This window comes from Convolutriloba macropyga, chromosome 11 (genome assembly GCF_964194025.1).
Source record: "Convolutriloba macropyga chromosome 11, txConMacr16.3, whole genome shotgun sequence".
In the NCBI taxonomy this organism is placed as follows: domain Eukaryota; kingdom Metazoa; phylum Xenacoelomorpha; order Acoela; family Convolutidae; genus Convolutriloba; species Convolutriloba macropyga.
In genome coordinates this window covers 53,179,413-53,206,381 of record NC_134478.1, presented here as the reverse complement: position 1 = coordinate 53,206,381, position 26,969 = coordinate 53,179,413, and the positions used below count along the sequence as shown (strand labels likewise).

Sequence of the window (26,969 nt, the reverse complement as noted above, 5' to 3'; positions counted from 1 at the left end):
CAGATCTTATTTACGTTTGGGCTTCTAAGCGTAAATCTTACATAAATTTGCGTTTCAAAGCATAGAATTTAAATTTTTTAGTGTTTTTAGCGTGGTTTTTACAATTTTTTGCGTTGAATTAAGCGTGGATCTTGCATAATTTATTGTTGACTCTAGCCTTGATCTTATTTACTTTTAGGCTTCTAAACGTAGATCATACAAATATTTGCGTTTCTAAGCTTAGACTAACTATTTAACGTTTTTAGCGCTAATTTTACATTTTTTGCGTTGACTTTAGTGTGGATTTTACATAATTTTGTGTTGATTTTAGCCAGATCTTATTTACGTTTGGGCTTCTAAGCGTAAATCTTACATATATTTGCGTTTCAAAGCGTAGAATTTAATTTTTTAGTGTTTTTAGCGTGGTTTTTACAATCTTTTGCGTTGAATTAAGCGTGGATCTTGCATAATTTATTGTTGACTCTAGCCTTGATCTTATTTACTTTTAGGCTTCTAAACGTAGATCATACAAATATTTGCGTTTCTAAGCTTAGACTAACTATTTTAGCGTTTTTAGCGCTAATTTTACATTTTTTGCGTTGACTTTAGTGTGGATTTTACATAATTTTGTGTTGATTTTAGCCAGATCTTATTTACGTTTGGGCTTCTAAGCGTAAATCTTATATAAATTTGCGTTTCAAAGCGTAGAATTTTATTTTTTTAGTGTTTTAAGCGTGGATTTTACAAATTTTTGCGTTGAATTAAGCGTGGATCTTGCATAATTTTTTGTTGATTCTAGCCTAGATCTTATTTACTTTTCCTCTTCTAAGCGTAGATTTTACATAGTTTTGGCTGAATATAGCGTCAAAATTGCATAATTTTGAGTTGAAATTAGTGCTGACCTTAATTACGTTTACGCTTCTAAGCGTAGATCTTACATATATTTGCGTTTCTAAGCGTATATTTTACTTATTTTAGCACTTTAAGCGTGGATTTTACATTTTTTTGCACTGAGTTTAGTGTGCATCTTGCATAATTTTGTGTTGAATTTCGCCTTGATCTTCTATACGTTTGTAAGCCTAGATATTACTTATATTTGCGTTTCTAAGCGTAGATTTTTCCTATTTTTGCGTTTTTAGCGTGGATTTTAAATTTTGTTTTGCTTTGAATTTAACATTTACATTTTTTGCGTTCAATTTAAAGTGGATCTTACATAATTTTGTGTTGATTTTAGCCTTGATCTTATTTACATTTTGGCTTCTAAGCGTAAATCTTGCATATATTTGGGTTTCAAGGCGTAGATTTTAATTTTTTAGCGTTTTTAGCGTGAATTTTACAATTTTTTGCGTTGAATTAAGCGTGGATCTTGCATAATTTTTTGTTGAGTCTAGCCTTAATTTTATTTTCTTGCACTTCTAAGCGTAGATCTTACATAATTTTGGTTGAATATAGCGTTGACCTTGCGTAATTTTGTGTTGAAATTAGTGTTGAACTTAATTACTTTTGCTCTTCTAAGCGTAGATCTTACATTTATTTGAGTTTCTAAGCGTAGATTTTACTTATTTAAGACTTTTTAGCTAGGATTTTTTTTGCTGACTATAGCGTGCATCTTGCATAATTTTGTGTTGATTTTCGCCTTGATCTTCTATACGTTTGTAAGCCTAGATATTACTTATATTTGCGTTTCTAAGCGTAGATTTTTCCTATTTTTGCGTTTTTAGCGTGGATTTTAAATTTTGTTTTGCTTTGAATTTAACATTTACATTTTTTGCGTTCAATTTAAAGTGGATCTTACATAATTTTGTGTTGATTTTAGCCTTGATCTTATTTACATTTTGGCTTCTAAGCGTAAATCTTGCATATATTTGGGTTTCAAGGCGTAGATTTTAATTTTTTAGCGTTTTTAGCGTGAATTTTACAATTTTTTGCGTTGAATTAAGCGTGGATCTTGCATAATTTTTTGTTGAGTCTAGCCTTAATTTTATTTTCTTGCACTTCTAAGCGTAGATCTTACATAATTTTGGTTGAATATAGCGTTGACCTTGCGTAATTTTGTGTTGAAATTAGTGTTGAACTTAATTACTTTTGCTCTTCTAAGCGTAGATCTTACATTTATTTGAGTTTCTAAGCGTAGATGTTACATATATTTGAGTTTCTAAGAGTCGATTTTACTTATTTAAGCGTTTTTAGCTAAGATTTTTTCATTTTTTTGCTGACTATAGCGGGGATCTTGCATAATTTTGTGTTGAATTTAGCCTTGATCTTATTTACGTTTAGGCTTCCAAACGTAGATCTTACATATATTTGAGTTTCTAAGCTTAGACTTTAAATATTTTAGCGTTTTTGGCGCTGATTTTACATTTTTTGCGTTGAATTTAGTGTGGATCTTACATAATTTTGTGTTGATTTTAGCCTGCAATTCATTTACGTTTGCGCTTCTCAGTGTAGATCTTACATATATTTGCGTTTCTAAGCTTAGACTTTAACTATTTTAGCGTTTTTATCGCTGATTTTACATTTTTTGCGTTCAATTTAGCGTGGATCTTACATAAATTTGATTTTAGCCTTGATCTCATTTACGTTTGGGCTTCTAAATGTAAATCTTACATATATTTGCGTTTCAACGCGTAGATTTTAATTTTTTAACGTTTTTAGCGTGGATTTTACTTATTTAAGCGTTTCTAGCTAGTATTTTTCATATTTTTGCTGACTATAGCGTGGATCTTTCATAACTTTGTGTTGAATTTAGCCTTGATCTTATTTACGTTTAGGCTTCCAAACGTAGATCTTACATATATTTGCGTTTCTAAGCTTAGACTTTAACTATTTAACGTTTTTGGCGCTGATTTTACATTTTTTGCGTTGAATTTAGTTGGATCTTACATTAATTTTCTGTTTATTTTAGCCTGGAATTCATTTATGTTTGCCCTTCTCAGTGTAGATATTACATATATTTGCGTTTCTAAGCTTAGACTTTAACTGTTTTAGCGTTTTTGGCGCTGATTTTACAATTTTTGCGTTGAATTTAGTTGGATCTTACATTAATTTTCTGTTTATTTTAGCCTGGAATTCATTTACGTTTGCGCTTCTCAGTGTAGATCTTACATATATTTGCGTTTCTAAGCTTAGATTAGACTTTAACTATTTTAGCGTTTTTATCGCTGATTATACATTTTTTGCGTTCGATTTAGAGTGGATCTTACATAATTTTGTGTTGATTTTGGCCTTGATCTTATTTACGTTTGGGCTTCTAAACGTAAATCTTACATATATTTGCGTTTCAACATGTAGATTTTAATTTTTTAACGTTTTTAGCGTGGATTTTAATTATTTAAGCGTTTTTAGCTAGTATTTTTCATTTTTTTTGCTGACTCTAGCGTGGATCTTTCATAATTTTGTGTTGAATTTAGCCTTGATCTTATATACATTTAGGCTTTCAAACGTAGATCTTACATATATTTGCGTTTCTAAGGTTAGACTTTAACTATTTAACGTTTTTGGCGCTGATTTTACATTTTTTGCGTTGAATTTAGTTGGATCTTACATTAATTTCCTGTTTATTTTAGCCTGGGATTCATTTACGTTTGCCCTTCTCAGTGTAGATCTTACATATATTTGCGTTTCTAAGCTTAGACTTTAACTATTTTAGCGTTTTTGGCGCTGATTTTACATTTTTTGCGTTGAATTTAGTGTGGATCTTACCTGAATTTGATTTTAGCCTTGATCTCATTTACGTTTGGGCTTCTAAACGTAAATCTTAAATATATTTGCGTTTCAACGTGTAGATTTTAATATTTTAGCGTGGATTTTACAATTTTTTACGTTGAATTAAGCGTGGATCTTGCATAACTTTTTGTTGATTCTAGCCTTGATCTTTACTTTTGCGCTTCTAAGCGCAGATTTTACATAGTTTTGAATGAATATAGCGTTCATCTTGCATAGTTTTGTGCTGAAATTAGTGTTGAACTTAATTACGTTTGCGCTTCTAAGCGTAGATCTTACATATATTTGAGTTTCTAAGCGTAGATGTTACATATATTTGAGTTTCTAAGAGTCGATTTTACTTATTTAAGCGTTTTTAGCTAAGATTTTTTCATTTTTTTGCTGACTATAGCGTGGATCTTTCATAATTTTGTGTTGAAATTAGCCTTGATCTTATTTACGTTTAGGCTTCCAAACGTAGATCTTACATATATTTGCGTTTCTAAGCTTAGACTTTAACTATTTAACGTTTTTGGCGCTGATTTTACAATTTTTGCACTGAATTTAGTTGGATCTTACATTAATTTTCTGTTTATTTTAGCCTGGAATTCATTTACGTTTGCGCTTCTCAGTGTAGATCTTACATATATTTGCGTTTCTAAGCTTAGACTTTAACTATTTTAGCGTTTTTATCGCTGATTATACATTTTTTGCGTTCAATTTAGAGTGGATCTTACATAATTTTGTGTTGATTTTGGCCTTGATCTTATTTACGTTTGGGCTTCTAAACGTAAATCTTACATATATTTGCGTTTCAACATGTAGATTTTAATTTTTTAACGTTTTTACCGTGGATTTTAATTATTTAAGCGTTTTTAGCTAGTATTTTTCATTTTTTTTGCTGACTCTAGCGTGGATCTTTCATAATTTTGTGTTGAATTTAGCCTTGATCTTATATACATTTAGGCTTTCAAACGTAGATCTTATATATATTTGCGTTTCTAAGCTTAGACTTTAACTATTTAACGTTTTTGGCGCTGATTTTACATTTTTTGCGTTGAATTTAGTTGGATCTTACATTAATTTCCTGTTTATTTTAGCCTGGGATTCATTTACGTTTGCGCTTCTCAGTGTAGATCTTACATATATTTGCGTTTCTAAGCTTAGACTTTAACTATTTTAGCGTTTTTGGCGCTGATTTTATATTTTTTGCGTTGAATTTAGTGTGGATCTTACCTAAATTTGATTTTAGCCTTGATCTCATTTACGTTTGGGCTTCTAAACGTAAATCTTACATATATTTGCGTTTCAACATGTAGATTTTATTTTTTTAACGTTTTTAGCGTGGATTTTAATTATTTAAGCGTTTCTAGCTAGTATTTTTCATTTTTTTGCTGACTATAGCGTGGATCTTTCATAATTTTGTGTTGAATTTAGCCTTGATCTTATTTACGTTTAGGCTTTCAAACGTAGATCTTACATAAATTTGCGTTTCTAAGCTTAGACTTTAACTATTTTAGCGTTTTTATCGCTGATTATACATTTTTTGCGTTCAATTTAGAGTGGATCTTACATAATTTTGTGTTGATTTTGGCCTTGATCTTATTTACGTTTGGGCTTCTAAACGTAAATCCTACAAATATTTGCGTTTCAACATGTAGACATTAATTTCTTAACGTTTTTAGCGTGGATTTTAATTATTTAAGCGTTTTTAGCTAGTATTTTTCATTTTTTTTGCTGATTCTAGCGTGGATCTTTCATAATTTTGTGTTGAATTTAGCCTTGATCTTATATACATTTAGGCTTTCAAACGTAGATCTTACATATATTTGCGTTTCTAAGGTTAGACTTTAACTATTTAACGTTTTTGGCGCTGATTTTACATTTTTTGCGTTGAATTTAGTTGGATCTTACATTAATTTCCTGTTTATTTTAGCCTGGGATTCATTTACGTTTGCCCTTCTCAGTGTAGATCTTACATATATTTGCGTTTCTAAGCTTAGACTTTAACTATTTTAGCGTTTTTCGCGCTGATTTTACATTTTTTGCGTTGAATTTAGTGTGGATCTTACCTAAATTTGATTTTAGCCTTGATCTCATTTACGTTTGGGCTTCTAAACGTAAATCTTACATATATTTGCGCTTCAACATGTAGATTTTATTTTTTTAACGTTTTTAGCGTGGATTTTAATTATTTAAGCGTTTCTAGCTAGTATTTTTCATTTTTTTGCTGACTATAGCGTGGATCTTTCATAATTTTGTGTTGAATTTAGCCTTGATCTTATTTACGTATAGGCTTCTAAACGTAGATCATTCACATATTTGCGTTTCTAAGCTTAGACTAACTATTTAACGTTTTTGGCGCTGATTTTACCTTTTTTGCGTTGAATTTAGTTGGATCTTACATTAATTTTCTGTTTATTTTAGCCTGGAATTCATTTACGTTTGCCCTTCTCAGTGTAGATCTTACATATATTTGCGTTTCTAAGCTTAGACTTTAACTATTTTAGCGTTTTTATCGCTGATTTTACATTTTTTGCGTTCAATTTAGTGTGGATCTTACATAATTTTGTCTTGATTTTGCCTTGATCTTATTTACGTTTGGGCTTCTAAACGTAAATCTTAAATATATTTGCGTTTCAAAGTGTAGATTTTAATATTTTAGCGTGGATTTTACAGTTTTTTACGTTGAATTAATCGTGGATCTTGCATAATTTTTTGTTGATTCTAGCCTTGATCTTTACTTTTGCGCTTCTAAGCGCAGATTTTACATAGTTTTGGATGAATATAGCGTTCATCGTGCATAGTTTTGTGCTGAAATTAGTGTTGAACTTAATTACGTTTGCGCTTCTAAGCGTAGATCTTACATATATATGAGTTTCTAAGCGTAGATGTTACATATATTTGAGTTTCTAAGAGTCGATTTTACTTATTTAAGCGTTTTTAGCTAGGATTATTTCATTTTTTTTGCTGACTATAGCGGGGATCTTGCATAATTTTATGTTGAATTTAGCCTTGATCTTGTTTACGTTTAGGCTTCCAAACGTAGATCTTACATATATTTGCGTTTCTAAGCTTAGACTTTAACTATTTAACGTTTTTGGCGCAGATTTTACATTTTTTGCGTTGAATTTAGTTGGATCTTACATTAATTTTCTGTTTATTTTAGCCTGGAATTCATTTACGTTTGCGCTTTTCAGTGTAGATCTTACATGTATTTGCGTTTCTAAGCTTAGACTTTAACTATTTTAGCGTTTTTATCCCTGATTTTACATTTTTTGCGTTCAATTTAGTGTGGATCTTACATAAATTTGTGCTGATTTTAGCCTTGATCTTATTTACGTTTGGGCTTCTAAACGTAAATCTTACATATATTTGCGTTTCAACACGTAGATTTTAATTTTTTAGCGTTTTTAGCGTGGATTTTACAATTTTTTGCGTTGAATTAAGCGTGGATCTTGCATAATTTTTTGTTGATTCTAGCCTTGATCCTTTTTACTTTTGCGCTTCTAAGCGCAGATTTTACATAGTTTTGGATGAATATAGCGTTCAACTTGCATAGTTTTGTGTTGAAATTAGTGTTGAACTTAATTAAGTTTGCGCTTCTAAGCGCAGATCTTACATATATTTGAGTTTCTAAGCGTAGATATTACATATATTTGAGTTTCTAAGCGTAGATTTTACTTATTTAAGCGTTTTTAGCTAGGTATTTTCATTTTTTTGCTGACAATAGCGGGGATCTTGCATAATTTTGTGTTGAATTTAGCCTTGATCTTAGTTACGTTTAGGCTTCCAAACGTAGATCTTACATATATTTGCGTTTCTAAGCTTAGGATTTAACAAGTTTAGCGTTTTTGGCGCTGATTTTACATTTCTTGCGTTCAATTTAGCGTGGATCTTACATATATTTGATTTTAGCCTTGATCTCTTTTACGTTTGGGCTTCTAAACGTAAATCTTACATGTATTTGCGTTTCAACGCGTAGATTTTATTTTTTTAACGTTTTTAGCGTGGATTTTACAATTTTTTGCGTTGAATTAAGCGTGGATCTTGAATACTTTTTTGTTGATTCTAGCCTTGATCTTATTTACTTTTGCGCTTCTAAGCGTAGATATTACATAGTTTCGGCTGAATATAGCGTGAATATTGCATAATTTTGTGTTGAAATTAGCCTTGATCTTATTTACCTTTAGGCTTCTAAGCGTAAATCTTACATATATTTGCGTTTCAACGCGTAGATTTTAATTTTTTAACGTTTTTAGCGTGGATTTTACTTATTTAAGCGTTTTTAGCTAGTATTTTTCAGTTTTTTGCTGACTATAGCGTGGATCTTTCATAATTTTGTGTTGAATTTAGCCTTGATCTTATTTACGTTTAGGCTTCCAAACGTAGATCTTACATATATTTTCGTTTCTAAGCTTAGACCTTAACTATTTTAGCGTTTTTGGCGCTGATTTTACATTTTTTGCGTTGAATTTAGTTGGATCTTACATTAATTTTCTGTTTATTTTAGCCTGGAATTCATTTACGTTTGCGCTTCTCATTGTAGATCTTACATATATTTGCGTTTCTAAGCTTAGACTTTAACTATTTTAGCGTTTTTATCGCTGATTTCACATTTTTTGCGTTCAATTTAGTGTGGATCTTACATAAATTTGTGTTGATTTTAGCCTTGATCTTATTTACGTTTGGGCTTCTAAACCTAAATCTTACATATATTTGCTTTTCAACGCGTAGATTTTATTTTTTTAACGTTTTTAGCGTGGATTTTACAATTTTTTGCGTTGAATTAAGCGTGGATCTTGAATACTTTTTTGTTGATTCTAGCCTTGATCTTATTTACTTTTGCGCTTCTAAGCGTAGATATTACATAGTTTCGGCTGAATATAGCGTGAATCTTGCATAATTTTGTGTTGAAATTAGCCTTGATCTTATTTACTTTTAGGCTTCTAAGCGTAAATCTTACATATATTTGCGTTTCAACGCGTAGATTTTAATTTTTTAACGTTTTTAGCGTGGATTTTACTTATTTAAGCGTTTTTAGCTAGTATTTTTCAGTTTTTTGCTGACTATAGCGTGGATCTTTCATAATTTTGTGTTGAATTTAGCCTTGATCTTATTTACTTTTGCGCTTCTAAGCGTAGATATTACATAGTTTCGGCTGAATATAGCGTGAATCTTGCATAATTTTGTGTTGAAATTAGCCTTGATCTTATTTACTTTTAGGCTTCTAAGCGTAAATCTTACATATATTTGTGTTGATTTTAGCTTTGATCTTATTTACTTTTGCGCTTCTAAGCGTAGATATTACATAGTTTCGGCTGAATATAGCGTGAATCTTGCATAATTTTGTGTTGAAATTAGCCTTGATCTTATTTACTTTTAGGCTTCTAAGCGTAAATCTTACATATATTTGCGTTTCAACGCGTAGATTTTAATTTTTTAACGTTTTTAGCGTGGATTTTACTTATTTAAGCGTTTTTAGCTAGTATTTTTCATTTTTTTTGCTGACTATAGCGTGGATCTTTCATAATTTTGTGTTGAATTTAGCCTTGATCTTATTTACGTTTAGGCTTCCAAACGTAGATCTTACATATATTTGCGTTTCTAAGCTTAGACTTTAACTATTTTAGCGTTTTTGGCGCTGATTTTACATTTTTTGCGTTGAATTTAGTTGGATCTTTAATTAATTTTCTGTTTACTTTAGCCTGGAATTCATTTACGTTTGCGCTTCTCATTGTAGATCTTACATATATTTGCGTTTCTAAGCTTAGACTTTAACTATTTTAGCGTTTTTATCGCTGATTTTACATTTTTTGCGTTCAATTTAGTGTGGATCTTACATAAATTTGTGTTGAGTTTAGCCTTGATCTTATTTACGTTTGGGCTTCTAAACCTAAATCTTACATATATTTGCGTTTCTAAGCTTAGGATTTAACAAGTTTAGCGTTTTTGGCGCTGATTTTACATTTCTTGCGTTCAATTTAGCGTGGATCTTACATATATTTGATTTTAGCCTTGATCTCTTTTACGTTTGGGCTTCTAAACGTAAATCTTACATGTATTTGCGTTTCAACGCGTAGATTTTATTTTTTTTAACGTTTTTAGCGTGGATTTTACAATTTTTTGCGTTGAATTAAGCGTGGATCTTGAATACTTTTTGTTGATTCTAGCCTTGATCTTATTTACTTTTGCGCTTCTAAGCGTAGATATTACATAGTTTCGGCTGAATATAGCGTGAATATTGCATAATTTTGTGTTGAAATTAGCCTTGATCTTATTTACGTTTAGGCTTCTAAGCGTAAATCTTACATATATTTGCGTTTCAACGCGTAGATTTTAATTTTTTAACGTTTTTAGCGTGGATTTTACTTATTTAAGCGTTTTTAGCTAGTATTTTTCATTTTTTTGCTGACTATAGCTTGGATCTTTCATAATTTTGTGTTGAATTTAGCCTTGATCTTATTTACGTTTAGGCTTCCAAACGTAGATCTTACATATATTTGCGTTTCTAAGCTTAGACTTTAACTATTTTAGCGTTTTTGGCGCTGATTTTACATTTTTTTCGTTGAATTTAGTTGGATCTTACATTAATTTTCTGTTTATTTTAGCCTGGAATTCATTTACGTTTGCGCTTCTCATTGTAGATCTTACATATATTTGCGTTTCTAAGCTTAGACTTTAACTATTTTAGCGTTTTTATCGCTGATTTTACATTTTTTGCGTTCAATTTAGTGTGGATCTTACATAAATTTGTGTTGATTTTAGCCTTGATCTTATTTACGTTTGGGCTTCTAAACCTAAATCTTACATATATTTGCTTTTCAACGCGTAGATTTTAATTTTTTAGCGTTTTTAGCGTGGATTTTACAATTTTTTGCGTTGAATTAAGCGTGGATCTTGAATAGTTTTTTGTTGATTCTAGCCTTGATCTTATTTACGTTTAGGCTTCCAAACGTAGATCTTACATATATTTGCGTTTCTAATCTTAGGATTTAACAAGTTTAGCGTTTTTGGCGCTGATTTTACATTTTTTGCGTTGAATTTAGTGTGGATCTTGCATAATTTTGTGTTGATTTTAGACTGGAATTCATTTACGTTTGCGCTTCTCAGTGTAGATCTTACATATATTTGCGTTTCTAAGCTTAGACTTTAACTATTTTAGCGTTTTTGTCGCTGATTTTACATTTTTTGCGTTCAATTTAGTGTGAATCTTACATAAATTTGTGTTGATTTTAGCCTTGATCTTATTTACTTTTGCGCTTCTAAGCGTAGATATTACATAGTTTCGGCTGAATATAGCGTGAATCTTGCATAATTTTGTGTTGAAATTAGCCTTGATCTTATTTACTTTTAGGCTTCTAAGCGTAAATCTTACATATATTTGCGTTTCAACGCGTAGATTTTAATTTTTTAACGTTTTTAGCGTGGATTTTACTTATTTAAGCGTTTTTAGCTAGTATTTTTCATTTTTTTTTGCTGACTATAGCGTGGATCTTTCATAATTTTGTGTTGAATTTAGCCTTGATCTTATTTACGTTTAGGCTTCCAAACGTAGATCTTACATATATTTGCGTTTCTAAGCTTAGACTTTAACTATTTTAGCGTTTTTGGCGCTGATTTTACATTTTTTGCGTTGAATTTAGTTGGATCTTACATTAATTTTCTGTTTACTTTAGCCTGGAATTCATTTACGTTTGCGCTTCTCATTGTAGATCTTACATATATTTGCGTTTCTAAGCTTAGACTTTAACTATTTTAGCGTTTTTATCGCTGATTTTACATTTTTTGCGTTCAATTTAGTGTGGATCTTACATAAATTTGTGTTGATTTTAGCCTTGATCTTATTTACGTTTGGGCTTCTATACCTAAATCTTACATATATTTGCTTTTCAACGCGTAGATTTTAATTTTTTAGCGTTTTTAGCGTGGATTTTACAATTTTTTGCGTTGAATTAAGCGTGGATCTTGAATACTTTTTTGTTGATTCTAGCCTTGATCTTATTTACTTTTGCGCTTCTAAGCGTAGATTTTCCATAGTTTCGGCTGAATATAGCGAGAATCTTGCATAATTTTGTGTTGAATTTAGCCTTGATCTTATTTACGTTTAGGCTTCCAAACGTAGATCTTACATATATTTGCGTTTCTAATCTTAGGATTTAACAAGTTTAGCGTTTTTGGCGCTGATTTTACATTTTTTGCGTTGAATTTAGTGTGGATCTTGCATAATTTTGTGTTGATTTTAGACTGGAATTCATTTACGTTTGCGCTTCTCAGTGTAGATCTTACATATATTTGCGTTTCTAAGCTTAGACTTTAACTTTTTTAGCGTTTTTATCGCTGATTTTACATTTTTTGCGTTCAATTTAGTGTGAATCTTACATAAATTTGTGTTGATTTTAGCCTTGATCTTATTTATGTTTGTGCTTCTAAACGTAAATCTTACATATATTTGCGTTTCAACGCGTAGATTTTAATTGTGAAGCGTTTTTAGCGTTGATTTTACAATTTTTTGCGTTGAATTAAGCGTGGATCTTGAATCCTTTTTTGTTGATTCTAGCCTTGATCTTATTTACTTTTGCGCTTCTAAGCGTAGATTTTACATAGTTTCGGCTGAATATAGCGTGAATCTTGCATAATTTTGTGTTGAATTTAGCCTTGATCTTATTTACGTTTAGGCTTCTAAGCGTATATCTTACATATATTTGAGTTTCTAAGCTTAGCCTTCAACTATTTTAGAGTTTTCAGCGCTGTTTTTCCATTTTTTGCCTTGAATTTAATGTGCATCTTACAAAATTTTGTGTTGATTTTAGCCTTGAATTCATTTACGTTTGCGCTTCTAAGCGTAGATCTTACATATATTTGAGTTTCTAAGCGTAGATCTTACATATAATTGATTTTCTAAGCGTAGATTTTACTTATTTAAGCGTTTTTAGCTAGGATTTTTCATTTTTTTTGCTGACTATAGCGTGGATCTTTCATAATCTTGTGTCGAATTTAGCCTTGATCTTATTTAGGTTTAGGCTTCTAAACGTAGATCTTACATATATTTGCGTTTCTAAGCTCAGATTTCAACTATTTTAGAGTTTTTAGCGCTGATTTTCCATTTTTTGCGTTGAATTTAGTGTGGATCTTACATAATTTTGTGTTGATTTTAGCCTCGAATTCATTTACGTTTGCGCGTCTCAGTGCAGATCTTACATATATTTGCGTTTCTAAGCTTAGACTTTAATTATTTTAGCGTTTTTGGCGCTGATTTCACATTTTTTGCGTTGAATTTAGTTGGATCTTACATAATTTTCTGTTTCTTTTAGCCTGGAATTCATTTACGTTTGCGCTTCTCAGTGTAGATCTTACATATATTTGCGTTTCTAAGCTTAGACTTTAACTCTTTTAGCGTTTTTATCGCTGATTTTACATTTTTTCCGTTCAATTTAGTGTGAATCTTACATAAATTTGTGTTGATTTTAGCCTTGATCTTATTTACGTTTGTGCTTCTAAACGTAAATCTTACATATATTTGCGTTTCAACGCGTAGATTTTAATTTTTTAGCGTTTTTAGCGTGGATTTTACAATTTTTTGCGTTGAATTAAGCGTCGATCTTGAATACTTTTTTGTTGATTCTAGCCTTGATCTTATTTACTTTTGCACTTCTAAGCGCATATTTTACATAGTTTTGGCTGAACATAGCGTTCATCTTGCATAGTTTTGTATTGAAATTAGTGTTGAACTTAATTACGTTTGCGCTTCTAAGCGTAGATCGTACATATATTTGAGTTTCTAAGCGTAGATTTTACTTATTTAAGCGTTTTTAGCTTGGATTTGTTATTTTTTGCTGACTATAGCGTGGATCTTGCATAATTTTGTGTTGAATTTAGCCTTGATATTATTTACGTTTAGGCTTCTAAGCGTAGATCTTACATATATTTGAGTTTCTATGCGTAGATATTACTTATTTAAGCGTTTTTAGCTAGAATTTTTTATTTTTTTTGCTGACTATAGCGTGGATCTTGCATAAATTTGTGTTGAATTTTGCCTTGATCTTATTTAGGTTTAGGCTTCTAAACGTAGATCTTACATATATTTGCGTTTCTAAGCTCAGACTTCAACTATTTTAGAGTTTTTAGCGCTGATCTTCCATTTTTTGCGTTCAATTTAGTGTGGATTTTTCATAATTTTGTGTTGATTTTAGCCTTGATCTTATTTACGCTTGGGCTTCTAAGCGTAAATCTTACATATATTTGCGTTTCAACGCGTAGATTTTTCTTATTTAAGCGTTTTTAGCTAGGATTTTTTAAATTTTTTTGCTGACTATAGCGTGGATCTTGCATAATTTGGTGTTGAATATATCCTTGATCTTATTTACGTTTAGGCTTCTAAACGTAGATCTTACATATCTTTGAGTTTCTAAGCGTAGATTTTACTTAATTAAGCGTTTTTAGCTAGGATTTTTTATTTTTTTTTTGCTGACTATAGCGTGGATCTTGCATAATTTTGTGTTGAATTTAACCTTGATCTTTTTTACGTATAGGCTTCTAAACGTAGATCTTTCATATATTTGCAATTCTAAGCTTAGATTTTAACTATTTTAGCGTTTTTAGCGCTGATTTTACATTTTTTGCGTTCAATTTAGTGTGGATCTTACATAATTTTGTGTTGATTTTAGCCTTGATCTTATTTACGCTTGGGCTTCTAAGCGTAAATCTTGCATATATTTGGGTTTCAACGCGTAGATTTTAATTTTTTAGCGTTTTTAGCGTGGGTTTCACAATTTTTTGCGTTGAATTAAGCGTGGATCTTGCATAACTTTTTGTTGATTCTAGCCTTGATCTTATTTACTATTGCGCTTCTAAGCGTAGATTTCACATAGTTTTGACTGAATATAGCGTTCATCTTGCGCAGTTTTGTGTTGAAATTAATGTTGAACTTAATTACGTTTGCGCTTCTAAGCGTAGATCTTACATATATTTCCGTTTCAAAGCGTAGATTTTACTTATTTAAGCGTTTTTAGCTAGGATTTTTTTATTTTTTTGCTGACTCTAGCGTGGATCTTGCATAATTTTGTGTTGAATTTATCCTTGATCTTATTTACGTTTAGGCTTCTAACCGTAGATCTTCCATATATTTGAGTTTCTAAGCGTAGATTTTAATTAAGCGTTTTTAGCTAGGATTTTTTATTTTTTTTTGCTGACTATAGCGTGGATCTTGCATAATTTTGTGTTGAATTTAACCTTGATCTTATTTACGCATAGGCTTCTAAACGTAGATCTTTCATATATTTGCGTTTCAACGCGTAGATTTTAATTTTTTAGCGTTTTTAGCGTGGATTTTACATTTTTATGCGTTGAATTAAGCGTGGATCTTGCATAATTTTTTGTTGATTCTAGCTTTGATCTTATTTAATTTTGCGTTTCTAAGCGTAGATTTCACATAGTTTTGGCTGAATATAGCGTTCATCTTGCATAGTTTTGTGTTGAAATTAGTGTTGAACTTAATTACGTTTGCGCTTCTAAGCGTAGATCTTACATATATTTCCGTTTCTAAGCGTAGATTTTACTTATTTAAGCGTTTTTAGCTAGGATTTTTTTTGCTGACTATAGCGTGGATCTTGCACAATTTGGTGTTGAATTTATCCTTGATCTTATTTACGTTTAGGCTTCTAAGCGTAGATCTTACATATCTTTGAGTTTCTAAGCGTAGACTTTACTTAATTAAGCGTTTTTAGCTAGGATTTTTTATTTTTCTTTGCTGACTATAGCGTGGATCTTGCATAATTTTGTGTTGAATTTAACCTTGATCTTATTTACGTATAGGCTTCTAAACGTAGATCATTCATATATTTGCGTTTCTAAGCTTAGTCTCTAACTATTTTAGCGTTTTTAGCGATGATTTTACATTTTTTTTGCGTTGAATTTAGTGTGGATCTTACATAATTTTGTGTTGATTTTAGCCTTGAATTCATATACGTTTGCGCTTCTCAGTTTAGACCTTACATATATTTGCAATTCTAAGCTTAGACTTTAACTATTTTAGCGTTTTTTAGCGCTGATTTTACCTTTTTTGCGTTCAATTTAGTGTGGATCTTACATAATTTTGTGTTGATTTTAGCCTTGATCTTATTTACGCTTGGGCTTCTAAGCGTAAATCTTACATTTATTTGCGTTTCAACGCGTAGATTTTAATTTTTTAGCGTTTTTAGCGTGGATTTTACAATTTTTTGCGTAGAATTATGCGTGGATCTTGCATAATTTTTTTGTTGATTCTAGCCTTGATTTTATTTACTTTTGAGTTTCTAAGCGCAAATTTCACATAGTTTTGGCTGAATATAGCGTTCATCTTGCATAGTTTTGTGTTGAAATTAGTGTTGAACTTAATTACGTTTGCGCTTCTAAGCGTAGATCTTACATATATTTCCGTTTCTAAGCGTAGATTTTACTTATGTAAGCGTTTTTAGCTAGGATTTTTTAATTTTTTTTGCTGACTATAGCGTGGATCTTGCATAATTTGGTGTTGAATTTATCCTTGATCTTATTTACGTTTAGGCTTCTAAGCGTAGATCTTACATATCTTTGAGTTTCTAAGCGTAGATTTTACTTAATTAAGCGTTTTTAGCTAGGATGTTTTATTCTTTTTGCTGACTATAGCGTGGATCTTGCATAATTTTGTGTTGAATTTAACCTTGATCTTATTTACGTATAGGCTTCTAAACGTAGATCATTCATATATTTGCGTTTCTAAGCTTAGTCTTTAACTATTTTAGCGTTTTTAGCGCTGATTTTACATCTTTTTTGCGTTGAATTTAGTGTGGATCTTACATAATTTTGTGTTGACTTTAGCCTTGATTTCATATACGTTTGCGCTTCTCAGTTTAGATCTTACATATATTTGCAATTCTAAGCTTAGACTTTAACTATTTTAGCGTTTTTAGCGTTGATTTTACATTTTTTGCGTTCAATTTAAAGTGGATCTTACATAATTTTGTGTTGATTTTAGCCTTGATCTTATTTACGTTTTGGCTTCTAAGCGTAAATCTTGCATATATTTGGGTTTCAACGCGTAGATTTTAAATTTTTAGCGTTTTTAGCGTGGATTTTACAATTTTTTGCGTTGAATTAAGCGTGGATCTTGCATAATTTTTTGTTGATTCTAGCCTTGATCTTATTTACTATTGCGCTTCTAAGCGTAGATTTCACATAGTTTTGACTGAATATAGCGTTCATCTTGCATAGTTTTTATGTTGAAATTAGTGTTGAACTTAATTACGTTTAGGCTTCTAAGCGTAGATCTTACATATATTTGAGGTTCTAAGCGTAGATTTTACTTAATTAAGCGTTTTTAGCTAGGATTTTTCATTTTTTTTGCTGACTATAGCGTGGATCTTGCATAATTTTGTGTTGAATTTAACCTTGATCTTATTTACGTATAGGCTTCTAAACGTAGATCTTACATATATTTGAGGTTCTAAGCGTAGATTTTACCTAATTAAGCGTTTTTAGCTAGGATTTTTTATTTTTTTGCTGACTATAGCGTGGATCTTGCATAATTTTGTGTTGAATTTAAACTTGATCTTATTTACGTTTAGGCTTCTAAGCGCAGATCTTACATATATTTGAGGTTCTAAGCGTAGATTTTACTTAATTAAGCGTTTTTAGCTAGGATTTTTTATTTTTTTTGCTGACTATAGCGTGGATCTTGCATAATTTTGTGTTGAATTTAACCTTGATCTTATTTACGTATAGGATTCTAAACGTAGATCTTACATATATTTGAGGTTCTAAGCGTAGATTTTACTTAATTAAGCGTTTTTAGCTAGGATTTTTTATTTTTTTTTGCTGACTATAGCGTGGATCTTGCATAATTTTGTGTTGAATTTAACCTTGATCTTATTTACGTTTAGGCTTCTAAGCGTAGATCTTACATATATTTGAGGTTCTAAGAGTAGATTTTACTTATTTAAGCGTTTTTAGCTAGGATTTTTTATTTCTTTTGCTGACTATAGCGTGGATCTTGCATAATTTTGTGCTGAATTTAACCTTGATCTTATTTACGTATAGGCTTCTAAACGTAGATCATTCACATATTTGCGTTTCTAAGCTTAGACTTTAAATATTTTAGCGTTTTTAGCTCTGATTTTACATTTTTTGCGTTCAATTTAAAGTGGATCTTACATAATTTTGTGTTGATTTTAGCCTTGATCTTATTTACATTCTTGCTTCTAAGCGTAAATCTTGCATATATTTGGGTTTCAAGGCGTAGACTTTAATTTTTTAGCGTTTTTAGCGTGAATTTTACAATTTTTTGCGTTGAATTAAGCGTGGATCTTGCATAATTTCGTGTTGATTCTAGCCTTGATCTTATTTACTTTTGCGCTTCTAAGCGTAGATTTCACATAGTTTTGACCGAATATAGCGTTCATCTTGCATAGTTTTGTGTTGAAATTAGTGTTGAACTTAATTACGTTTGCGCTTCTAAGCGTAGATCTTACATATATTTGAGTTTCTAAGCGTAGGTTTTACTTATTTATGCTTTTTTAGCTAGGATTTTTTTATTTTTTTGCTGCCTATAGCGTGGATCTTGCATAATTTTGTGTTGAAATTAACCTTGATCATATTTACGTTTAGGCATCTGAACGCAGATCTTACATATATTTGCGTTTCCAAGCTTAGACTTCAACTATTTTAGCGTTTTTAGCGCTGATTTTACATTTTTTGCGTTGAATTTAAAGTGGATCTTACAAAATGTTGTGTTGATTTTAGCCTTGATCTTATTTACGTTTTGGCTTCTTAGCGTAAATTTTACATATATTTGGGTTTCAACGCATAGATTTTAATTTTTTAGCGTTTTTAGCGTGAATTTTACAATTATTTGCGTTGAATTAAGCGTGGATCTTGCATAATTTCGTGTTGATTCTAGCCTTGATCTTATTTATTTTTGCGCTTCTAAGCGTAGATTTCACATAGTTTTGACTGAATATAGCGTTCGTCTTGCATAATTTTGTGTTCAGTTTAGCCTTGATCTTATTTACGTTTAGACTTTTAAGCGTAGATCTTAAATATATTTGAGTTTCTAAGCGTAGATTTTACTTATTTAAGCGTTTTTAGCTAGGATTTTTTATTTTTTTTGTTGACTATAGCGTGGATCTTGCATAATTGTGTCTTGAAATTAACCTTGATCATATTTATGTTTAGGCATCTGAACGCAGATCTTACATATATTTGCGTTTCTAAGCTTAGACTTTAACTATTTTAGCGTTTTTAGCGCTGATTTTACATTTTTTGCGTTGAAATTAAAGTGGATCTTACAAAATTTTGTGTTGATTTTAGCCTTGATCTTATTTACGTTTTGGCTTCTTAGCGTAAATTTTACATATATTTGGGTTTCAACGCATAGATTTTAATTTTTTAGCGTTTTTATCGTAGATTTTACAATATTTTGCGTTGAATTAAGCGTGGATCTTGCAAAATTTTTTTGTTGATTCTAGCCTTGATCTTATTTACTTTTGCGCTTCTAAGCGTAGATTTTACATAGTTTTGGCTGAATATAGCGTTCATCTTACATAGTTTTGTGTTGAAATTAGTGTTGAACTTAATTACGTTTGCGCTTCTAAGCGTAGATCTTACATATATTTGAGGTTCTAAGCGTAGATTTTACTTATTCAAGCGTTTTCAGCTCAGATTTTTCATTTTTTTTTGCTGACTATAGCTTGGATCTTGCATAATTTTGTGTTGATTTTAGCCTTGATCTTATTTACGTTTTCGCTTCTAAGCAAGATCTTACATATACTTGCATTTCTAACCTTAGACTTTACTTATTTTAGAGTTCTTATCGTGGATTTTACATTTTTTTCGCTGACTATAGCGTGGATCTTGCATAATTTTGTGTTGAATTTAGCTATGATCTTATTTACGATTAGGCTTCTAAACGTAGATTATACCTAAAATTGCATTTCAAAGCATAGATTTTACTTATTTTAGCATTTTTTAGCGTTGATTTTACATATTTTTGCGTTGACTTTAGCGCGGATCTCGCATAATTTTGTGTTTATTTTAGCCTTGATTTTATTTACAATTGCGCTTCTAAGCGAACATCTTACATATGGGTTTCTAAGCGTAGATTTTAATTCATTTAGCGTTTTTAATGTCGATTTTACATTTTGTTTGCGTTGAACTTAGCGTGGATCTTGCATGATTTTGTGTTGATTTTAGCCAGGATCTTAATTACGTTTGGGCTTCTAAGCGTAGATCTTACATAATTTTGGCTGATTATAGCGCTGATCTTGCATAATTTTGTGTTGATTTTAGCCTTGATCATATTTACTTTTGCGCTTCTAAACGTAGATCTCACATATAATTGGGTTTCTAAGCTTAGACTTTAACAATTTCAGCGTTTTTAGCACTGATTTTACATTTTTTTAGTTGAAATTAGTGTGTATCTTACATAATTATGTGTTGATTTTAGTCTTGATCTTATTTACGTTTGCGCTTCTAAGCGTAGATCTTACATAATTTTGGTTGATTATAGCGTTGATCTTGCATATTTTTGTGTAGAAGTTAGTGTTGGTCTTATTTACGTTTGCTCTTCTAAGCGTAAATTTTACTTATATTTGCGTTTCTAAGCTTAGACTTTAACTGTTTTAGCGTTTTTAGCGCTGATTTTACATTATTTGCGTTGATTTTAGGTTGGAAATTGCAAAATTAGTTGAAAAAGTTGAAATTAGCATTGATCTTAAGTTTGCGCTTCTAAGCGTAGATTTTACAAAAATTGAGTTTCTAAGCGTAGATTGTATATACTTTAGTCTTTGTTTCAGCGCTCGTTACATAAATTTGAATTGAATTCAGCGTAGATCTTGCATAATGATTCGCTGGTTTTAGCATGAATTTCACATAATTTTGTTTTGAAATTACCGTAGATCTTACATAATTTTTTTAGTGTAGTGTTGTTCTGGTATAAGTTTGCGCTTCTGAGCTTAGATTTTAGTTATTTTAGAGTTTAATATCAGGTTCATATTATATAATTTTTCATTTGAATTTAGCGCTGGTCTTGCATAGCTTTTTGTTGATTTTAGTGATTCGTAATAGCTATTGGTTGCGCAGGCACATTAGTAGAAGCGGCGACAAGCACCCAGGAATTTAGTCTCACAAACAGAGCTCCTAGTATTACATTTTTGTTACATCTACGCTAAACTCAACGCAAAATTGTGTAAAATCTACGATTAGAAACGCAAAGTTTGTGCGTTCTACGCTTAGAAATGCAAAATTATGTGAGATATACGCTTAGAAACGCAAAATTATGTGAGATCTGCGCTTAGAAACGCAAAAGTAGGTAAGATCTACGCTTAGAAACGCAAAATTATGTGAGATCTACCATTAGGAACGCAAAATTATGTGAGAACAACCATTAGAGACGCAAAATTATGTGAGATCTACGCTTAGAAACGCCAATTTATGTGAGATTTAAATAGAGCCACAAAAATATGTTTGATATGCGATTAGAAACGCAAAATTAAGTTGGATCTACGCTTGGGAACGCAAAATTCAACTTATTCACCCCAAAATTATGTAAATACATAACCGACTAAACGTCGGAAGAATTGCTCTCGAACGACTAGTGGGAGCTCTAATCAATTGCAGCCTGATTCAGCCGGGGGAGGGGGGGGGGGGCTAGATGTGACTAAGAATTTCAATAGTGGTCTTCAAATAGCCACATTAGAGGTTAACATATACCACTATTAAGATTTAAAGTGAAAAATGGCATTAGTTTCGGCGCACTTTTGATTTGACTTTTAGTATTAAATTGTCGCCAATTGAGTTCAGCTGCTTGAAATTGTGATAGAGAGAGAGAATTTTAAATCACGCGAAACGCAAAAAGTCAAGGGCGTAGAAGTCACTCGAAAAGCCAAAACGGTCAAGCGAAAATTTTTCATAAACGAGCCACACGTTTACAATAATTGCTCTGAACTTTGTTGTAGAGCAGTTAAAAATACGGTGAATTTTATGACTTGTCGCCGCTAGTTACTGATTATCTTTTGGCAGAATTCCTCGGCCCAGGCTGATAATCAACTAATAATCAGACGCCGGCTAGCTATAGCGGTTAAATTTAGTTGACAAGAGTGAGTGTGGTGTTGATGGATAAGTGATGTGGTCATCGCCGATTTGACCGATAACCCAAGTAAGAATTTAAGCCGACAACAGTACACAAATTGTAATGGTTGAACAATCTAGTGATATTTTTTACTAATCCAATTTGTCAAACAAACAGAATTAATCGCCGGCTAAAGTTTTCGGTTGTTTTCCTTGTCGTCTAAACCCCCTAATTGCCAATATTACTATCACTAATTGTCGTCAAGGACACAATGTATTAAGGTCGTATTAATTACCTCTTTCGGGACTCAAGGCACCCGGGGGAGTCTCGACCGTCTGTCCTTTCAGAGACTCCACATAGTCGAACCAATCAATTTGGTTCTGAAACAAGCCAAACAGACAAATAAGATACTGCAGAAAGCATAGGTCTTCCCATTAAACATTAAACCCCCCCCCAGTTTAATGGCGATATAACATATTGCCCCCCACCATGGTGATTTTGTCCTAATGGGTGGGGGAGGGGGTGTATTATCTTATCGAAGGAGATGCGGGGTATGACGAGAGGAGAAAGGTCGACCCAAAATCATAATTCAACAAGGTTCCCTAATACTCCAGAAGCGGTCGATTTTAAACAAAAGACAACTCAGTATGTTCGATTTTAGTTTAAAAAGCAACAAAAGCTCATTTTTTTTCTTTGTTATAATCGATGTGTTCGCTTTCAAACGTAAGGATTTGGTCGATATGTTTGGTCACGAAGCAGAAGATCTCACAAGAAAACGACTTCGACGAACATTAAATTTCCCGTTACATCAAATAGATCAAAACTTGTTACCATTTAAACTTGTAAACTGTTCAATTTAAGATTAGCAAGCACTAAATTTACAAGATAAACAATAACAGGGTGCATAAAAATCGCTCTCTTAACGGATAATGAAATTCATTACCGAACAATTGAGGGCAAAATATACATACAATTTCAGGCACTAGACACAAGGACGCAGAGTAGAAAGCGCCACCATAGGTACTTGGATCGTTATCATGATATCAAAAATAAAACGAGTGAATGTGAGTTAGAGAACTAAATTCACATCATTATTCAGCCAGTTAATTGTTGCATTTTAAAATTGGTAACAGCAGTATTTTTCTATTTTGCATGCTTGCTTCAAGACATTGAGCTAAGGAATAAAATTCATTATACTTGTTCAATCTGTTTAAAAAAATGAAGAAAGTTGGTTGTAATTCTTGTAGAGAGGGTATCGCAACTATTTAATAAACAAAAATTGTAATTTTTCTTTGAACATAACTTCACTTAGAAAGATCTTCATTAATCTTTAAAATTATTTGATGAGTGAAATTCATTTTTTGTCTGCACCACTTTTCTGTGGAATTCGTACTGGCCGTCTACACTAGGTGTGGTTTGTACTTGAGTAGCACCATGTTTTTTTGTCTAGCAGTTGTGATCTGAAAAACTCTGCCAGACAAGTTTCATAAAACTTAAAATTTGTTTAGACAACACAGCATATAAAAGACTTATGTGGTACGATTTGTACCCCGGGCCCCAGTCCCATAGCGCATCAATACTGAATTAGCGTATTGAAATTGTAAATCGTCGGCGCATTATTGTATCGGTATCTCCTAAAAACGCGAAGACTTTTTCCTGAAGACGCACTGAACGGCTGGCTCTGGTTCTGATTTGCATGATTTACTTAGGAAAATCATGTAATATTAAATTTTCCAAAAAAATTTCTGGACATGACGATGACTTAAGATGTTAAAACGTTAAAAGTAACGGTTGAATATAAGAAAAAATACGCGCTGTAGAACGCAGGAAATTGTCAAAAGCAGATACTGCGAGTAAGTCAGATAATTTAGTAAGATAGACAAGTTAATTAGGTGTTTGAAATAAGCGTTCTTTCTAAAAAGGTTGTTGTTTCGAAGGAGCCAGAGAGGGGAGTTGAGTGATAAATCTTAAACAAACAAATTAATCAACAAAAGCATATTGAGCTGTCGATATATTTCTTTTACTTTGCGAAGTTGTAATTGTGCATCAGGCCAAAATCAAAATGAGGGATTTAAATTTAGAAGTAAACTAGAGAGCGAACATTTGAAGTGAACTAGATACTTGGAAAAGAATGGGAATTTCAATTTGAAGTAAACAAAAGTTCCATTTTGAATTTGCAAAAAATAGGGCACCGTACCCGTAAGTGTCTAACACTAGATCTTTTTTGTGCCATAGTTTCCAGATTTTCTCTGGGGGATGATTGTTTTTCCAGTGCAAATCCGTAAGCTTAGTCCTGGCGTTACCTAGTCTAGGTCTAGAGCTGTGAGCCCTGAACCCACTTGCAATAAAACCCATTTTGAAAAATAATTTTTACTTCGACGACGAAGAGTTTGCAAATCCGCGTAGAATTTGTCGGATAAAGGCCGGATTTAAGATAATGAACAATTTCTATGTAGATGTAACAATCCAATTCAACTGAAAATGTATATGACTTAATATTGTGACCAACGTAAGGCAGATTGAGTTATTTAAGGAAAGTTTCGTTGGTTTAGAGTAAAAAAAGGCACTTTATCAGTTTATCGAAACAAATTGGGGCAATGCTTGTCGGACCCCCCAGCAGGATGGGAAGGAGTTATTGGTTGATAACCAATCAATGATGGGAGGAGTCTTCTATTGCGGGTATAATTTTCAGGCCAATCTGATCACCTACCCTCCAATTATTAACACCGGAAAGTGTGATTTGAAAGTTTTGGGTCTTTTACTGTGATATATGAATGCTCGAGTCAGAAATAATGGGATTAATCAGTCGTAATGTCATGCATGTGTGACTTAAGGGTTTGTATGATCTTGGGAAGGGTTTAGAATGTAAATGGCGATTGTTGAGAGTATTGTTGGTCTTTGGTTTAGTGTTGGGTTTAGTTAACTATTCAACACAAGAATTTTTACAGGGATTGATTGCAGTTAACTCTTTTAATAGCGGAAATAGAGGAATAAAAAGTTTTCAGCGTAACGTTTGACGTTTACTAAGCAAACACTGATTGACTTGTCAAGTGCATATATGATATAGAGTGGAGTGGATTTGTTTACATAAGAGTCCAAAGGTCATGTACTTAAGATAAGGAGAACAATGGTTTCTAGCAGTTGAATGACATAGCTTAATTTGATATTGATTTGTTCGCATCGCAAACAAAGCCTCCTACAGAATTTGACAGATTTCAAGTGTAAGTTGCAATGTTTACTTAAGAGATTAAGGTTTGTTTGCTTTAGATAAGAGCGCATATGTTGAGCTTAAATTGAAGTGACACAGAGAAATTTTGGAAGAGTTTGCAGAATTTTGGAAAAAATCAGAATTTTGGACACAGGAGAGATTTTTTCACCAGCGAGAGAAAGTAGTTGGTTTAGTGCAAATAAACTTTAAAAGATAGTGAGAAAAGCAGAGAAGAGCTGGAAAGTGGGATTGAACTGTATTTTTTTGCAATTATAAGACCAGTTGGGATACTGCAATCATTTTTGATATAGTTCCTTTTGGAAGTGAACCGCGGATATTGTTTTTTATTATTATTATTTTAATTACAATCATAAATTGTCTTTCTTACATTTGTTATCAAAATAACTCGAACTGATATTATGGGCCCCCTTCTGAATTAAATTATTTCAAGGCAATCTAATTTGCAACATAATTCAAAATTGGAATGGGGGAAATATCAGAGCAACAACGTAACGCTTGCTTCACCAATTCAAAATCTTTGATTTATTTTATTTGATCAATCTTCTGGGCGCCAGAGTCCCCTCAGTGTTGGCCTAGTTAGAAAAACCTGTAAACACGAACCTAGTGCCTGGAAGCTGACATTTTGGGCTCAATTTGCAGAATTTTCGATCTTTATTTCAGATTGTTATGAAAATTTGTATGAGCGTCTTAGTTTTCGCTCAACGAAAACAGACACAGAACTGGGCCGACGATAGACAGTTGGCAAACAATAATTAATCAGGACAGATATTTTCAGAGCAACGTTCAATGTTCACAAAGCAAACACTGATTGACTTGTCAAGTGGATATATGAGATAAAGCGAAGTTGGTTTGTTCACATAAGAATACAAAGGCTGTTTACTTAAGATAAGGAAAAAGTTGAAAAAATGTTGGTAGCAGTTGAATGAGAGATTTTAATGTGATATTTTTAGTTTGCATAGCAAACAAAGCCCTCCTACAGAATATGACAGATATCATGTGTAAATTGCAATGTTTGCTTAGGAGATTAAGTTTTGTTTGCTTAAGATAAGAGCGTAATGGTTGAGTATAGATTGATGTGACAGAACTTATTATAGATTGATTTCAGAAGTTTGCACACAGGAGGGATTTTGGCACAAGCGAGAGAAGTTAGTTACTTTAGTGGGACTAAACTTTAAAAGATAATATGATTGAAAGTGGGATTGAACTTTGCAAATTGCAAGACCGGTTGGGAAAGTGTGAGCGTTTTTGATTTTGTTTCTTTGGAAAAAGAACCGCGTATATTGTTTTTTTATTATTATTTTAATTACTATTTTAATTTGTCTTAAGTGTGTCCTTTCTATTGATGTGCAAATAATTTTTTTACCTTTGTTACTTAATTGACAATGAACTAAAATCGATATTACGAGCCCCATAGTGAATTAACTTATTTCAAGGCAATGTAAATTGCAACAGCATACAAGAGTGGAAGAGGGGAAATATCAGAGTAACAAAGTAACGCTTTGTTCACCAATTCAAAACTTTTGGTTTATTTCACTTGATCGATCTTCTGGTCGACAGAGTTCACTCCTTGTTGGCCTATTCAGATAGATATTCATAGCCACATTGGCGCTCCCGAATGGGCTTCGCTTCTTTGTTACTTTTTGCTGTGAATTAATTTGCAATTAGTTGGAGTGCGTGCGATAATATTCGTCCGAGAAACTGCTGAGAGCGCAAAGAAAGTTTACTTACCTTTGCAATTTGTGCTACCATTAGTTTGATTATGTTTGGTTATCAATTGGTGAAGACTTTTCTTTCACCAGGGTACGAAGTTTGGGAAGATTGGAGTGATAATTATTTGAACACTGGCATGAAGCTGGGATGGACGGAAGAAGAGACGATGAATTGGTTGCCTACAAAATTGAATGCAGTAACTTATTTACCAAGAAGTTATTGGCTGTCGACTCCAGGGAAACAAGCATGCACACTGACAGAGAACTT

At 32.0% G+C, this 26,969-nt stretch overlaps 1 protein-coding gene across 2 annotated transcripts in view; it reads right to left on the bottom strand.

Moving 5' to 3' along the window:
• Positions 1–26,969, bottom strand: part of LOC142349210 (uncharacterized) — a 96,470-nt gene that overhangs the window by 34,607 nt on the left and 34,894 nt on the right. For both annotated transcript variants that reach the window (XM_075400623.1, XM_075400622.1), the window contains one exon: positions 22,059–22,143. In XM_075400623.1, the coding sequence (XP_075256738.1) occupies positions 22,059–22,143 (85 nt within the window). The remainder of the gene's footprint in view (positions 1–22,058; positions 22,144–26,969) is intronic.